The sequence below is a fragment of the Grampus griseus genome (genome assembly GCF_964374135.1).
Source record: "Grampus griseus genome assembly, chromosome: 12".
Lineage (NCBI taxonomy): Eukaryota > Metazoa > Chordata > Mammalia > Artiodactyla > Delphinidae > Grampus > Grampus griseus.
In genome coordinates, this window is record NC_139006.1 from 21,576,521 (window position 1) to 21,594,341 (window position 17,821).

At 37.9% G+C, this 17,821-nt stretch overlaps 1 protein-coding gene across 2 annotated transcripts in view; it reads right to left on the bottom strand.

Annotated features, from left to right (window-relative positions):
• TTC28 (tetratricopeptide repeat domain 28) overlaps positions 1 to 17,821 on the bottom strand; it is a gene marked incomplete at its 5' end in the record, with an annotated part of 590,760 nt that overhangs the window by 546,192 nt on the left and 26,747 nt on the right. For both annotated transcript variants that reach the window (XM_082668131.1, XM_082668132.1), the window contains one exon: positions 3,250 to 3,528. In XM_082668131.1, the coding sequence (XP_082524257.1) occupies positions 3,250 to 3,528 (279 nt within the window). The remainder of the gene's footprint in view (positions 1 to 3,249; positions 3,529 to 17,821) is intronic.

A 17,821-nucleotide genomic window follows, 5' to 3' on the forward strand; every position in this document is an offset into this window, starting at 1 on the left:
CACTCAATTGTGATAGGAATTGAAGGGAATATCCTCCATCTGATTAAGGGCATCATCATCAACAATAAAAAGCTCACTACTTTTGCACTAAGATAAGGAATGAGTAAAGGAAGTTTGCTCTCACCATTTCTACGCATAATCGTAATGGATATCCTAACCAGTACAATGAAGCAAGAAAAAGAAATAAAAGGCTTATGCAAAAAAAAAAAAAAAAAAGGAAGTAGTAGAAATGCAGATGACATGATCATGTACAGAAAAGATGATCATGTACAGAAAAGATCCTAAGGGATCTGTAAAAAGTCCTACTAGAACTTAAAAGAAAACTCAACAGGGTCACATGACACAAAGTAAAAAAATACATTTTTTCTACAGACTAGCAATTAAAAATTAGAAAATGAAAAATTTTAAATCCATTTATAATAGCATCAAAAAACAAAATACTTAGGAATAAATTTAATAAAAGATGTGTAAAGACCTGAAAGCTACAAAAATTTGTAAAGGGAAATAAAAGAAAAACTAAATAAATGGAGAGATATACCATATTTATGGACTGGAATGTTGAGATAGCAATTCTCTCCAAATTAAAAATTCAATGCAATCCCACTAGTTTCCTAGTAGGTTTTTTGAAGAAATTGATAAGTTGATTTTACATTTATATAAAAATGCAAAGACAGAAGAGCAAAAACAACCTAGAAAAAGAAGAATAAAGCTAGAACACTCACAGTATCTGATGCTGAAACTTAAAACTACAGTAATCAAAATAGTATGGTTTTGATAAAGATAGATAATAAATCAAAGGAACAAAATAGAGAGTCCAGTAAATACCCCAATACTTTTATGATCAAATGGTTTGTGACAAAGGTACCAAAGATAATTCAATGGGGAAAGGATAGTCTTTTCAACAAATGTTGCTGGAACATGGTTATCTATATGGAAAATAAATAAACCTTGACCTTTACTTCATACAATACCCCAAAACTAACTCGAAATGAATCACAGACTTAAAGGCAAAAAGTATAAAAATCCTAGAAGAAAAGGTAAGAAAAACTTTATAACTTTGAGTGAGACAAATATTTCTTAAACAGGACACAGAAAGAATGAACATATACAGACAACAGCTAAGAGGCAGTTGGAGATAAGGTATCATAATGGAACTGGGCTTATTCTTTTCTGCGGGTCGGGGGGCTCTCATAGTGCTTTTGCTCATACTTCTTTTGCAGCCCATATAACGTCAAAATCATTCTTTCATTCAGATAAAATAAATGTGAATAAAAAACTCTCCAACCAACCTCTGAAGTCCTTGCATCTTAATATAAAAAATTAACTTTTACAGAGAGAGAGAAATTGGAAGGTATGTTTTACCACATCAAACTAGACAACAATGACATTTCAGAGAAAGATTTCAGAAAGGATCATAATGAAAAAGTCAGTTAGAAAAGTCAAAATTAAAAGAAAAAGGAATTGATAAAAATTTACCAGGCATATCTTCATGACAGAGAGTATAAATGAACTTTCTTTTACATAATGAGTATATTCCCAGAAAAGTAAGTATAAAAGCAAGTTTTTATAAAATGCAACTTTTTATGCAGTAGTAATTTCTTTATAAATTAATTTTATTATGAATCATTATACAGAAAGACCCTTCATGATTTCAATAACAAACCCTAATTTATATTTCATATAATTCTAAATGTTCCTAAGTTAGATTGCTTAAAGCCAAATATGGAGTTGAAATATTAATGCAAATTATAAATATACAATAAATTTACTTATCATAAGGGGAAAAAGTCAGAGACTAAAACTTGACATTATCCAAAAAAGTTGATTTTTCATCTATAGTCATAAAAGTGCAACTTTTCAGCCATTTTCTGTGTAAAAATCACAAGAGGTTGACAAGAGAAAGTAGAAATGACATAGAAAAAGGAAAAAGGTAAAAGTTTATAGCTATTCACAAATATTAAGAAGGACACAAGTTAAGTGGACCACAATAAAAAAGGAATGAAGATACGTGATCTGAAATTTAACTTCTCTATATTTATCAGGCTCATTACATCAATCACAGTCTTAAAAAAAAAAAAAAGAAAGAAAGAAAGAAGAAGAGAAGACACAGGTCAAGCCTTGCTAGAATAATTTACTAATTTGAACATTTAATAAAAATGCACAATCATAGCTATTATACACCAAACACCAAGTATGTACAAGTAACATATCTCTACCCTTAAATAACCTTACAAGATAGGTATTATCATCCCATTTATCATAACCCCAGAGAGGTTAAGAGATTTATCCAAAACCATATTGTCATTAATAGAAGAGAAGGAATTTGAACCTAGGTCTGTCCTTTGAAAACAGCAATCTAACCCCCAAATGTTGGCATACAACAATTTTTTAAAACAGATTTTGTTTCATTTACAATGATTATACTTATAAAAGAAATCCTTTAGGGAATTACAGAATACTAAACAACTCATAAGGTAGCAGCAATACTAGAAATTCCACTGAATGAGGCCAACAATACCTACCAGAATTAAGGTAGAAAGCTATGACTATGACATATTATTAAGACAGTAAGAATCTTTTTTAAACTTCTAGGAAATTTCTATTAACCTTTGTTAACCAAACAGAAAGCCAAAATTAGGACGAAATGGTTTTGTGGTTCAATAAAAAAAAATCTCAACACTTCAAGTCACATCTTAAGAAATAATTTCTAAAATAAACTGGGGGTTAGGAGGTGAAGAGGCACAATGAAAATAAAGTATATACAAAACAAAGATAACAACTCAAGACAAACTATTAAAGGGAATATAGATAATTACAATGATTTATTAGGAAAAAAAGTTTCTCTGATTAAATAACATTCTGAAAATAAGCAGTCATTGACAGGGAATAAAATTACTTTAAATTGAAGGAAAGAAACACAATCATAATACTCCATCTAAAACATCTGTGCAAAAAAGAGATGTCCAAAACCTAGAGAAATAACTAAACACATCCTCTCAAGAAACTGAGTGAAAAAAAAATTTATATCTCAAACATACAGGAAAAGAATTAAACTTAGACATGTAAAGTGTACTTCCAAAGCATAAAAAAAGGAAGCTATTCACTAGTGTACCAGCTCAATGAAGCCATTCCATATCTTGCTGAAGTACAGACTCTTAAAAAATTTATAACTGCACTCAGTCAATAAAGTGTTACATTAAAATAAGAAATCAGCACAAAAGATTCTGTGAAAGTAAATGAAATTTCTACCTTTGGCCATTTGGGATTGAGAAGTCGGGCTTTGATTGCATCGTCCAGTGCCTTGTCATACTGCTGGATTTTCATATAGGCTGCAGATCTATTGCTGTATAAGATGCAGTTCTGAGGGTCAACAGCTAGGGCTTCATTGTACAGAACAATAGCTGTGTGGAAATCTCCATCATGACAGGCCTGATTACTCTGACGAACTTTCTCAACAAATTCAGCTTTGCTCAGCACTGGTCCATCAGGACTTCTCCGGCCAATAGTCTTAGCACCAAAGAGAGGAATCTACAAACAAAGAAACTTTGTGAGACAAAGTTTAGATAATCCAGAGAGGTTCCTTGTCTGAATTTCAAGAGAACATGGACATTCTTCATAGTCTGCTTTATATTATAGTTAACTTTTGTACCGTGAAAGACAATAAACTTTCCAAGAAGCAGCCAACATAGTACCTTAAATACAAACGTATCACTATATATGTATGTGTGTTCATATATATACATATAGTTATAAACATACATATTTATACATGTATATATTTTTGATTAAGAGAATGAATGAATATATGCAAAAACGTACTCAGGCTTTTCCTTGGCAATTTAAAGTTATACTAAGAAAAAAAACAAAAGGAACTTCCCTGGTGGCATAGTGGTTAAGAATCTGCTTGCCACAGTGGTTAAGAATCCCCCTACCAAGGCAGGGGACACAGGTTCAATCCCTGGTCCGGGAAGATCCCACATGCTACGGAGCAACTAAGCCCATGTGCCACAAGTACTGAGCCTGTGCTCTAGAGCCCATGAGCCACAACTACTGAGCCCGCATGCCACAACCAGTAAAGCCCACGCGCCTAGAGCCCACGCTCCGCAACAAGAGAAGCCACCGCAATGAGAAGCCCTCGCACCACAACGAAGAGTAGCCCCCGCTCGTCGCAACTGGAGAAGGCCCATGCGCGGCAACAAAGACCCAACGCAGAAAAAAGTAAAATAAATTAGTTGATTTTTTAAAAATCTACAAACAATAAATGCTGGAGAGGGTGTGGAGAAAAGGGAACCCTCTTGCACTGTTGGTGGGAATGTAAATTGATACAGCCACTATGGAGAACAGTATGGAGGTTCCTTAAAAAACTAAAAATAGAATTACCATATGACCCAGCAATCCCGCTACTGGGCATATACCCAGAGAAAACCATAATTCAAAAAGACACATACACCCCAATCTTCACGGAAGCACTATTTACAATAGCCAGGTCATGGAAGCAACCTAAATGCCCATTGACAGATGAATGGATAAAAAAGATGTGGTACATATATACAATGGAATATTACTCAGGCATAAAAAGGAATGAAATTGGGTCATTTGTAGAGACGTGGATGGACCCAGAGACTGTCATACAGAGTGAAGTAGTTCAGAAAGAGAAAAACAAATATCGTATATTAACGCATATTTGTGGAATCTAGAAAAATGGTACAGATGAACCTGTTTGCAAGGCAGAAATAGAGACAAAGACATAGAGAACAAACATATGGACACCCAGGCGGGAAATGGGGGGTGGGATGAACTGGGAGATTGGGATTGACGTGTATACACTAATAGGTATAAAATAGATAATTAATGAGAACCTGCTATATAGCACAGGGAACTCTGCTTAGTGCTCTATGGTGACCTAAATGGGAAGGAAATCCAGAAAAGAGGGGATATATGTATACATATGGCTGATTCACTTCGCTGTACAGTAGAAACTAACACAACACTGTAAAACAAATATATGCCAATTAAAATATATATATATATATAAACTATGCTAAGTTATCTTTGGATATAAGACTGAGTTATTTTCTTAAAATTTTCTCTTACCCAAATGTTGGGCAATAAGCATATATAAGTTTTAAATTTTAAAAAAATAAAACTTTTTAAAAATAAATTTTCATGTACCAATGAATCTTTTTAGACTGGCAAATTTGGTAACTATAATTTTGCTACTACCATGGAATTTCAAAGACAAACATCAGTTTTTGGAGATCACCAAAAAGAAAAAAATAATCTGATATAAACTGTATCTTGGCAATTTAAGACCTGTCTTTGACGTTGATTTTTCCAAATCACTAAGTTTTCTATGACTTTATAGCAGTGACTTTAAAATGAAAGGGAGTGAATGAGTCAAATGTTATTCATTTTTAAAACAGGAAAATTATAAACTGCATTAGAGTCCTGAGGATAGAAGCTTAAGACAGCAGTATCAAGAGAGACAACTTGCAATTTCAAGCAGGTTTGCCCTAAGTGAAATTACAACAACAAGTGTGATTTCCTTCCCGGTGTCTTCCTTTAAGACTCAGTCCAGTCCCTCTATTCAAAAGTGCATAATATTTTTATTTTTTATTTTATTTTATTTTTTTTGGCTGCATTGGGTCTTTGTTGCTGCGCTCGGTCTTTTTCTAGGTGCAGTGAGCGGGGGCTACTCTTTGTTGTGGTGCACAGGCTTCTCATTGCGGTGGCTTCTCTTGTTGTGCAGCATGGGCTCTAGGTGTGCGGGCTTCAGTAGTTGTGGCACGCAGGCTCAGTAGTTATGGCTCGTGGGCTCTAGAGCACAGGCTCAGTAGTTGTGGTGCACAGGCTTAGCTGCTCTGCGGCATGTGGGATCTTCCCAGACCAGGGCTCAAACCCGTGTCTCCTGCATTGGCAGGCGGATTCTTAACCACTGCAAAAAGTGGATAGATCTAATATGTGACACATCAACAGGCACAAAAGTAATATATCCCTCACAGAGGTATTTGCATTAAAAAGAGCAGACTTCACAGAGAGCAGGAAGAAGGCAGAGCTACTCTCTCACACAGGCAACCAGATTTTTTCCTCTGCTTATAGGGATATCATATCCTAGATTTCCAGGACAATTTAAAATATCCTAGAAGTTTCAAATATCAGTGCCCAAGTTATATCCTTCAACTACCTCATATCAGAAGTGACCAATAATGTACTCTAGTTAGGGTTTTGTTTTTTGTTTTTTATTTTTAATTATGATCATGAAACATATTGCTTGAAAGTGAATGGACTATGGAACATTTACCAAACAACCAGGATTTTCCTAAACAACCTTGATGTTTATTTATTTCATCTGCATCATCAAATTAATACGTAAGACAGTGACAATGTATAAGACTGATTTCATTTTGGAAAATACAGTCATCATGACTCTACTTAAAGGCAATACTAGCCATAAGTCATAGAAACAAATTCTACATTTGAAAATTCAGAGGTACAACATAAAAATAGCAATAGCAGCCTTTAAAAGTAAAATCGTTAGGTTCACACGTAGCCTAAAAGTGAAAAAGACATGATCCTACTATTACAGTATTCCCTGCTTCCCAGGGTAATTTGGTTCAATGCCAAAATAGATAAGAATCAAATTAAGAAAGAGTCCGCATTCTATTACCTCCACATACAGTAACATAAAGTAACATTTTCCAAAACACGTTCCAAGGAACCCTAGGTCCTCAGGAGACTAGGATAAACAAAGTTAAATTAAGTTTCTTCTTTAGTGGAAGACCTCTAAGAGCTTCTATTTTGCACACCGTGAATCTGAGAGAAGAGATACCATACATTATAAGATCAAAGTATCTTTTTGGTGGAGTACCTAGCTGGACCGGAAAATGCTTGAAACACTGATATAAACTATTAAATATAAGGCCTCTGAGAGCAAAGAAAAACGCCATGGAAAAGTCAATGCTAGTGCAGAAAGATTATAAATACCAGAGAAGAACTCCAACACCATCATCAGCACCAAGTACTCACAAATTTAAGAGAAAATGCACTCTAGTTAAGTGTCCATAGAAGTATCTAATTTGTCAAAATATGCCTGTATCTACTCAGCGGGTTACAATGTGGTCCTTAGGAGGCTAAGAAATAGCCATTTTTGTGTATGGTTTTTTAAAAGGTATATAATTTGCCTAGTCCTTCTCTATCATCTCGGCAATTGATAAACTTGGCAATACAGAGAGATTAAAAAAAAGACTTGCATATATTTCTCACATTATATATATATAGTACTTGGAACAAGCAGCCATATTAAATTCATAGACTAGGGTGAATATACAGTACTACTTAAGGAGACAAAGAAAAATAAAATTCTGAAATACTCATTTAATTCCTCTGATATTCTTCCTTTCCGCATATATTTCATATAGGTATAGTTTATGGATGTCAACATATATTAACATTGTTGATATTTTCTTCTGACCTTCTGAAAAACTCATCTTAAAAGAGTAGAAGGAGTGTCAATAACATATGGACCAGGGCTTCCATGGTGGCACAGTGGTTAAGAATCCACCTCCCGGGCTTCCCTGGTGGCGCAGTGGTTGAGAATCCGCCTGCCGTTGCAGGGGGCGCAGGTTCGTGCTCCGGTCTGGAAGGATCCCACATGACGCGGAGCGGCTGGGCCCGTGAGCCGTGGCTGCTGGGCCTGTGCATCCGGAGCCTGTGCTCTGCAACAGGAGAGGCCCCAGCGGTGAGAGGCCTGCGTACCGCAAAAAAAAAAAAAAAAAATAGAATCCACCTGCCAATGCAGGGGACACGAGTTCAAGCCCTGGTCTGGGAAGATCCCACATGCCGTGGAGCAACTAAGCCCATGCGCCACAACTACTGAGCTTGCGCTCTAGAGTCGGTGAGCCACAACTACTAAAGCCCGCACACCAGAACTACTGAAGCCCACGTGCCTAGACCCCGTGCTCCGCAACAAGAGAAGCCATCACAATGAGAAGCCCACGTACCACAACAAAGAGTAGCCTCTGCTCGCCACAACTAGAGAAAGCCCGCACACAGCAGCGAAGACCCAATGCAGCCAAAAATAAATAAATAAATTTAAAACAATAAATTATTTTTAAAAAAGAAAAATACTTATCGTCCTTTATATTAAAAAACTATAGGGGCTTCCCTGGTGGCGCAGTGGTTGAGAGTCCGCCTGCCGATGCAGGGGACGCGGGTTTGGGCCCCGGTCTGGAAAGATCCCACATGCCACGGAGCAGCTGGGCCCGTGAGCCATGGCCACTGAACCTGCGTGTCCAGAGCCTGTGCTCTGCAACGGGAGAGACCACGACAGTGAGAGGCCCGCGTACCACAAAAAAAAAACAAAAACAAAAACAAAAAACTATAGGGGAATCAAAGAATTAACTGTTTGAGATAAGATAAAATTATAAAAGTACTAAAAGGAAACACAGAATTTTTTACCATGTAAACTGAGGAAGGCATTTCTAAGTACAACACAAAACCTAAAAGCATAATAGAAAACACTGATAAATCTGACAACATAAAAGTTTTAAATATCTGCATAGAAAAAATAATTTTTAATTAAGCAAAAAGATAAGTCACAAATCAGTAATAAAAAAAACTATTTGTAACACATGATAAAAAGCTAATTTGCTTACTATATAAAAATCTCCTACAAATAAATCAGAAAAAAAATCTAGTGGAGGACTTCCCTGGTGGCACAGTGGTTAAGAATCCACCTGCCAATGCACAGGATGCTGGTTGGACCCCTGGTCTGGGAAGATCCCACATGCCACGGAGCAACTAAGCTCATGTGCCACAACTACTGAGCCTAAGTTCTAGAGCCCGCGAGCCACAACTACTGAGCCTGCATGCCACAACTACTGAAGCCCACACACCTAGAGCCTGTGCTCCACAACAAGAGAAGCCCCGCAATGAGAAGCCTGTGCACCATGACGAAGAGTAGCCCCCACTCACCACAACTAGAGAAACCCCGCGCGCAGCAACAAAGACCCAACACAGCCATAAATAAATAAATAAATAAACAAATAAAATTTTTAAAAATAAAATCTAGTGGAATAAATGAACAAAAAATATGCACAGACAGATCATAAGAAAGGAAATCTATATGGCTTTTAATCATATTTTTTAATGTGTGGTTTCTTTTATTTTAAAAGAAAATCAAACCTCAAAATATCATATTTCATCTCTCATACTAATGGAAAAAAATTATCAGTACACTTTAATAAGGGAACAAAGAAAAAGTTCCACCCATACATTGTTGGTGGAAGTGTAAGCTGAGGTAATTATAGAACAATTTAGGAATATTTATAAAAATGTAAAAGATACATACCCTTGGAATTCTAGAAATTTTTCCTACTTCTGGTAAATTAGCCTGCAGATACATTAACCTATGTAAACAAAGTTACATACACCAGGATATTCATAACAGCATCATTGGTATTAGCATGAGGTTAGAAATAACCACAATGGGGCTTTCCTGGTGGCACAGTGGTTGAGAGTCCGCCTGCCGATGCAGGGGACACGGGTTCGTGCCCTGGTCCGGGAAGATCCCACATGCTGCGGAGCGGCTGGGCCCGTGAGCCATGGCCGCTGGGCCTGTGCGTCCGGAGCCTGTGCTCCGCAGCGGGAGAGGCCGCAACGGTGAGAGGCCCGTGTATCGCAAAAAAAAAAAAAAAAAAAAAAAAAGAAATAACCACAATGTTGGACAACAGGAAAATAGATAAATTAGTTTTAATAGATCCATATAATTGATACTATAAAGCCAGCCAAAAGAATGAGGTAGATTTTATATACAGATATGTAAAGTTAGAAAAAATCAAGATGCAGAACAGAGAGGTAGGATATGTTATCTTCTATGAAATAAGTGGGAGGAATAATGCATATACATATACATACACTTGCATACTTAAATACATTATGGATTAATTATGCCAGAAACAATATAAAAACCAGTAGAGTAACTGTCTCAAAAGAGAGTTGTTTGAGGACTGGAAAGTAGAGGTAGTAGGGAGACCAACTTTTCAATTTTGTACTGTCTGATATTTTACTATATGCATATATTACCTACTTTTTTAAAACATGAAAAAAATCATTCTGAAAACAGAGCATAGCTTACTTTTATACATCAAGGTATCCATATATGGTTGCAAAATATGTTCACTTTCTAAGGGTATCTGGCTAAGATGAAAGGGAATTAAAAACCACCCTTTGCACCCTGGCCCAGAGCTACATAAGCCTAGAATGGAGGTAGCACTTTCTTACAAAGTCACTCTCTACTCACCAAGCTATTCTTATGGCTAGGGAGTAAGATCTTTCTTGAATTCACACAAAGGCCAAATATGGATAAGCTGCTATATATTAATTATGTATTTTTTAAATAGATGATAAGACAATTCACTGGAGAATTGACCATATAATAAAAGAACTCAGTGTACATTCCAAAATATATGTAGAATATATAATATATATTACATGATATATAATATATGTATTATATATAAACTATATAATACATGAAGTTAAGAACTTTGTGGATGGGTTCGCAAGATTTGACCCACAAATGACAGAAGAAGCTGAAAGAAAAGTCCATAGAAAATACCCAAAATGAAATATACTCAAATAGAAAAAGGAAACAGGGAAAAATGATAGGTGCATAAGAGACAAGAGGAACACGCCAAAGAGGTCTAACACACATATAATTGGGATCACAGAAGGAAAGAAAAGGGATTCGATGCAATATTTGAATACGTCATGACCAAGAATTTTCTAAAACTGATGAAAGACATCAACTCAGAATACTGAACCCACTGAACTTCATCCAACCTCAAGCTATCACAAAGAAAACTAGACCAACACACATCACAGGCAAACCACTAAAAACCAAAAACAAAGAAAATGTTAAAGCAAACAAAGGAGAAAAAAAGACACATTATCTTCAAAGGGCCTACAAGCTGCGAACTCAACAGGAATGACGGAAGCTGAACTAGCAGCTAGCCTACAATTCTACACCCAGAGAAAATATTATTCAAAAATGAAGTGGGGGGCTTCCCTGGTGGCGCAGTGGTTGGGAGTCCGCCTGCCGATGCAGGGGACGCGAGTTCGTGCCCTGGTCCAGGAGGATCCCGCATGCCGCCGAGCAGCTGGGCCCGTGAGCCATGGCTGCTGAGCCTGAGCGTCCGGAGCCTGTGCTCTGCAACGGGAGAGGCCACAACAGTGAGAGGCCCATGTACAGCAAAAAACAAAAAAACAAACAAACAAAAAAATGAAGTGGAAATAGGATTGATCCTACATTACTGGTGGAAATTAAAATGGTTCAGCCATTGTGGAAAACAGTTGGCAGGTCTTCAAAAAGTTAAACATAGAGTTACCATATGACCCAGAAATTCCACTCCTGGGTATCTACCCAAACGAATTGAAAATGTATATCCCCGCAACAACATGTACACAAATGTTCATAGCAGCATTATTCATAATGGCCAAAAAGTATAACAACACAAATATCCATCAAATGATGAGTAAATAAACAAAATGTGGCATAGCCACACAATGGAACCAAAAAAAGGAACAAAACACTAATACACATGAGAATATGGATGAACCTTTAAAACACTATGTTAAGTGAAAGAAGCCAGAAACAAATGGCCACATTTGTAAGACTCCATTTATATTAAATGTCCACAGTAGGCAAATCCATAGAGGCAGAAAGCAAATTAGTGGTTGTCAAGGGCCAGAGATGGGGGAAATGTAACACCTAACAAGTACTGGAATTCTTTTTGGGGTGAAGGAAATTTTCGGGATTAGACAGTGATGATGGTTGTGAACATACTAAAATCCACTAAATTGTACAATTTTAAATGGTGAATTTTATGGTGTGTTAATTTTTAAAATGTAAAATAAATACTTGTTCAAACAAACAAACACTGAGGGAATTCATCAACATCAGGCCCACACTAAAAGAAATACTAAAAGAAATACTGCAGGAAAACGATCTTAGAGAGAAATATGGAAATGTAGAAAAGAAGGAATAATACTGGTAAAGGCAAATATATGAGTAAATACAAATGAACATCAGCTATACAAAATAGTAACTGTAATGTGAAGTTTAAGATATATATAAGACAGAGCCTCAACCAAGATGGCAGAGTAGAAGGACATGCTCTCACTCCTTCTTGTGAGAACACCAGAATCACAAGTAGCTGCTGGACAATCATCGACAGGAAGACACTGGAACTCACCAAAAAAGATAACCCACATCCAAAGACAAAGGAGAAGCCACAATGAGACGGTAGGAGAGGCGCAATCACAGCAAAATCTAATCCCATAACTGCTGGGTGGGTGACTCACAGACTGGAGAACACTTACACCACAGAAGTCCACCCACTGGAGTGAAGGTTCTGAGCCCCATGTCAGGCTTCCCAACCTGTGGGTCTGGCAATGGGAGGAGGAACTCCTAGAGAATCAGACTTTGAAGCCTACTGGGATTTGACTGCAGGACTTCGACAGGACTGGGGGAAACAGAGATTCCACTCTTGGAAGGCACACACAAAGTAGTGTGCACAGTGGGACCCAGGGAAAGGAGGAGTCACCCCAGGGGAGACAGAACCAGACCTACTGCTAGTGTTGGAGGATCTCCTGCAGAGATGGGGGGTGGCTGTGGTTCACCATGGGGACAAGGACACTGGCAGCCGAAGTTCTGGGAAGTACTCCTTGGCGTGAGCCCTCCCAGAGTCTGCCATTAGCCCCACCAAAGAGCCCAGGTAGGCTCCAGTGCTGGGTTGCCTCAGGCCAAACAACCAACAGGGAGGGAACCCAGCCCCACCCATCAGCAGTCAAGTGGATTAAAGTTTTACTGAGCTCTGCCCACCAGACCAACAGTCAGCTCGACCCACCACCAGTCCCTCCCATCAGGAAACCTGCACAAGCCTCTTAGACAGCTTCATCCACCAGAGGGCAGACAACAGAAGCAAGAAGAACTACAATCCTGCAGCCTGTGGAACAAAAACCACATTCACAGAAAGACAGACAAGATGAAAAGGCAGAGGGCTATGTACCAGATGAAGGAACAAGATAAAACCCCAGAAAAACAACTAAATGAAGTGGAGATAGGCAACCTTCCAGTAAAAGAGTTCAGAATAATGATAGTGAAGATGATCCAGGACCTCAGAAAAAGAATGGAGGCAAAGATTGGGAAGATGCAAGAAATGTTTAACAAAGACCTAGACGAATTAAAGAACAAACAAACAGAGATGAACAATACAATAACTGAAATGAAAACTACACTAGAAGGAATCAATAGCAGAATAACTGAAGCAGAAGAATGGATAAGTGACCTGGAAGACAGAAGGGTGGAATTCATTGCCAGGAAACAGAATAAAGAAAAAAGAATGAAAAGAAATGAAGACAGCCTAAGAGACCTCTGGGACAACATTAAATGCAACAACATTCGCATTTTAGGGGTCCCAGAAGGAGGAGAGAGAGAGAAAGGACCAGAGAAAATATTTCAAGAGATTATAGTTGAAAACTTCCCTAACATGGGAAAGGAAATAGCCCCCCAAGTCGAGGAAGCACAGTGGGTCCCATACAGAATAAACCCAAGGAGAAACACAACAAGACACACAGTAATCAAATAGGCGAAAATTAAAGACAAAGAAAAATTGTTGAAAGCAGCAAGACAAAAACGACAAATAACATACAAGGGAACTCTCATAAGGTTAACAGTTGATTTCTCAGCAGAAACTCTACAACTCAGAAGGGAGTGGCATGATAAATACTTAAAGTGATGAAAGGGAATTACCTACAACCAAGATTACTCTACCCAGCAAGGATCTCACTGAGATTCGATGGAGAAATCAAAAGCTTTACAGACAAGCAAAAGCTAAGAGAATTCAGCACCACCAAACCAGCTCTATAACAAAGGCTAAAGGAACTTCTCTAGGCAGGGAACACAAGAGAAGAAAAGGACCTACAAAAACAAACTCCCCCCAAAAAAACCCAAAACAATTGAGAAGATGGTCAGGGCTTCCCTGGTGGCGCAGTGCTTGGGGGTCCGCCTGCCGATGCAGGGGACACGGGTTCGTGCCCCGGTCCGGGAGGATTCCACATGCCGTGGAGCGGCTGGGCCTGTGAGCCATGGCAGCTGCACCTGCGCATCTGGAGCCTGTGCTCCATGATGTGAGAGGCCACAGCAGTGAGAGGTCCGCGTACCGCAAAAAAAAAAAAAAAGAAAATGGTCATAGGAACATACATATCAATAATTACCTTAAACATGAATGGATTAAATGCTCCAACCAAAAGACACAGGCTTGCTGAATGAATACAAAAACAAGACCCATATATATGCTGTCTTCAAGAGACCCATTTCAGATCTAGGGACACCTACAGACTGAAAGTGAGGGGATGGAAAAAGATATTCAATGCAAGAGGAAATCAAAAGAAAGCTAGAGTAACAATACTCATATCAGACAAAATAGACTTTAAAATAAAGACTATTACAAGAGACAAGAACGACACTACATAATGATCAAGGGATCAATCCAAGAAGAAGAGATAATAATTGTAAATATTTATGCACCCAACATAGGAGCACCTCAATACATAAGGCAAATAATAACAGCCATAAAAGGGGAAATCGACAGTAACACATTCATAGTAGGGGACTTTAACACCCCACTTTCACCAATGGACAGATCATCCAAAATGAAAATAAATAAGGAAACACAAGCTTTAAATGATATATTAAACAAGATGCACTTAATTGATATTTATAGGACATTCCATCCAAAAACAACAGAATACACATTTTTCTCAAGTGCTCATGGAACATTCTCCAGGATAGATCGTATCTTGGGTCACAAATCAAGCCTTGATAAATTTAAGAAACCTGAAATTGTATCAAGTATCCTTTCCGACCACAACGCTATGAGACTAGATATCAATTACAGGAAAAGATCTGTAAAAAAATACAAACACATGGAGGCTAAATAATACACTACTTAATAACGAAGTGATCACTCAAGAAATCAAAGAGGAAATCAAAAAATACCTAGAAACAAATGACAATGGAGACACGACGACTCAAAACCTATGGGATGCAGCAAAAGCAGTTCGAAGAGAGAAGCTTACAGCAATACAATCCTACCTTAAGAAACAGTAAACATTTTGAATAAACAACCTAACCTTGCACCTAAAGCAATTCGAGAAAGAAGAACAAAAAAACCCCAAAGTTAGCCGAAGGAAAGAAATGATAAACATCAAGCCAGAAATAAATGAAAAAGAAATGAAGGAAATGATAGCAAAGATCAATAAAACTAAAAGCTGGTTCTTTGAGAAGATAAACAAAATTGATAAAACATTAGCCAGACTCAACAAGAAAAAAAGGGAGAAGACTCAAATCAATAGAATTAGAAATGAAAAAGGAGAAGTAACAACTGACACTGCAGAAATACAAAAGATCATGAGAGATTACTACAAGCAACTCTATGCCAATAAAATAGACAACCTGGAAGAAATGGACAAATTCTTAGAAATGCACAACCTGCCAAGACTGTATCAGGAAGAAATAGAAAATATGAACAGACCAATCACAAGCACTGAAATTTAAACTGTGATTAAAAATCTTCCAACAAACAAAAGCCCAGGACCAGATGGCTTCACAGGCAAATTCTATCAAACATTTAGAGAAGAGCTAACACCTATCCTTCTCAAACTCTTCCAAACTACAGCAGAGGGAGGAACAGTCCCAAACTCATTCTATGAGACCACCATCACCTCACCCTGATACCAAAACCAGACAAGGATGTCACAAAGAAAGAATACAGGCCAATATCACTGATGAACATAGATGCAAAAATCCTCAACAAAATACTAGCAAACAGAATCCAACAGCACATTAAAAGGATCATACACCATGATCAAGTGGGGTTTATTCCAGGAATGCAAGGATTCTTCAATATATGCAAATCAATCAACGTGATACACCATATTAACAAACTGAAGGAGAAAAACCATATGATCATCTCAATAGATGCAGAGAAAGCTTTTGACAAAATTCAACACCCATTTATGATAAATACCCTGCAGATAGTAGGCATAGAGGGAACTTTCCTCAACATAATAAGGGCCATATATGACAAACCCACAGCCAACATCGTCCTCAATGGTGAAAAACTGAAACCAATCAATGAATTTGGTAAAGTAGCAGGATACAAAATTAATGCACAGAAATCTCTGGCATTCCTATACACTAATGATGAAAAATCTGAAAGTGAAATTAAGAAAATACTCCCATTTACCACTGCAACAAAAAGAATAAAATATCTAGGAATAAACCTACCTAAGGAGACAAAAGACCTCTATGCAGAAAATTATAAGACACTGATGAAAGAAATTAAAGATGGCACAAATAGATGGAGAGATATACCATGTTCCTGGATTGGAAGAATCAACATTGTGAAAATGACTCTACTACCCAAAGCAATCTACAGATTCAATGCAATCCCTATCAAACGACCACTGGCATTTTTCACAGAACTAGAACAAAAATTTTCACAATTTGTATGGAAACACAAAAGACCCCGAATAGCCAAAGCAATCTTGAGAACGAAAAACGGAGCTGGAGGAATCAGGCTCCCTGACTTCAGACTATACTACAAAGCTACAGTAATCAAGACAGTATGGTACTGGCACAAAAACAGAAATATAGATCAATGGAACAGGATAGAAAGCCCAGCGATAAACCCATGCACATATGGTCACCTTATCTTTGATAAAGGAGGCAGGAATGTACAGTGGAGAAAGGACAGCCTCTTCAATAAGTGGTGCTGGGAAAACTGGACAGGTACATGTAAAAGTATGAGATTAGAACACTCCCTAACACCATACACAAAAATAAGCTCAAAATGTATTAAAGACCTAAACGTAAGGCCAGAAACTATCAAACTCTTAGAGGACAACATAGGCAGAACACTCTATGACATAAATCACAGCAAGATTCTTTTTGACCCACCTCCTAGAGAAATGGAAATAAAAACAAAAATAAACAAATGGGACCTAATGAAACTTCAAAGCTTTTGCACAGCAAAGGAAACCATAAACAAGACCAAAAGACAACCCTCAGAATGGGAGAAAATATTTGAAAATGAAGCAACTAACAAAGGATTAATCTTCAAAATTTACAAGCAGCTCATGCAGCTCAATAACAAACAACCCAATCCAAAAATGGGCAGAAGACCTAAACAGACATTTCTCCAAAGAAGATATACAGATTGCCAACAAACACATGAAAGAACGCTCAACATCATTAATCATTAGAGAAATGCAAATCAAAACTACAATGTGATATCATCTCACACCGGTCAGAATGGCCATGATCAAAAAATCTAGAAACAATAAATGCTGTAGAGGGTGTGGAGAAAAGGGAACACTCTTGCACTGCTGGTGGGAATGTGAATTGCTACAGACACTATGGAGAACAGTACGGAGGTTCCTTAAATAACTACAAATAGGGCTTCCCTGGTGGTGCAGTGGTTGAGGGTTCGCCTGCCGGTGCAGGGGACACAGGTTCGTGCCCCGGTCCGGGAGGATCCCACGTGCCGCGGAGCAGCTGGGCCCGTGAGCCATGGCCACTGAGCCTGCACGTCCGGAGCCTGTGCCCCGAATGGGAGAGGCCACAGCAGTGAGAGGCCCACATATCGCAAAAAAAACCCAAACAAAAAAAAAAAACTAACAGAACTATCATGTGACCCAGCAATCCCACTACTGGCCATATACCCTGAGAAAACCATAATTCAAAAAGAGTCATGTA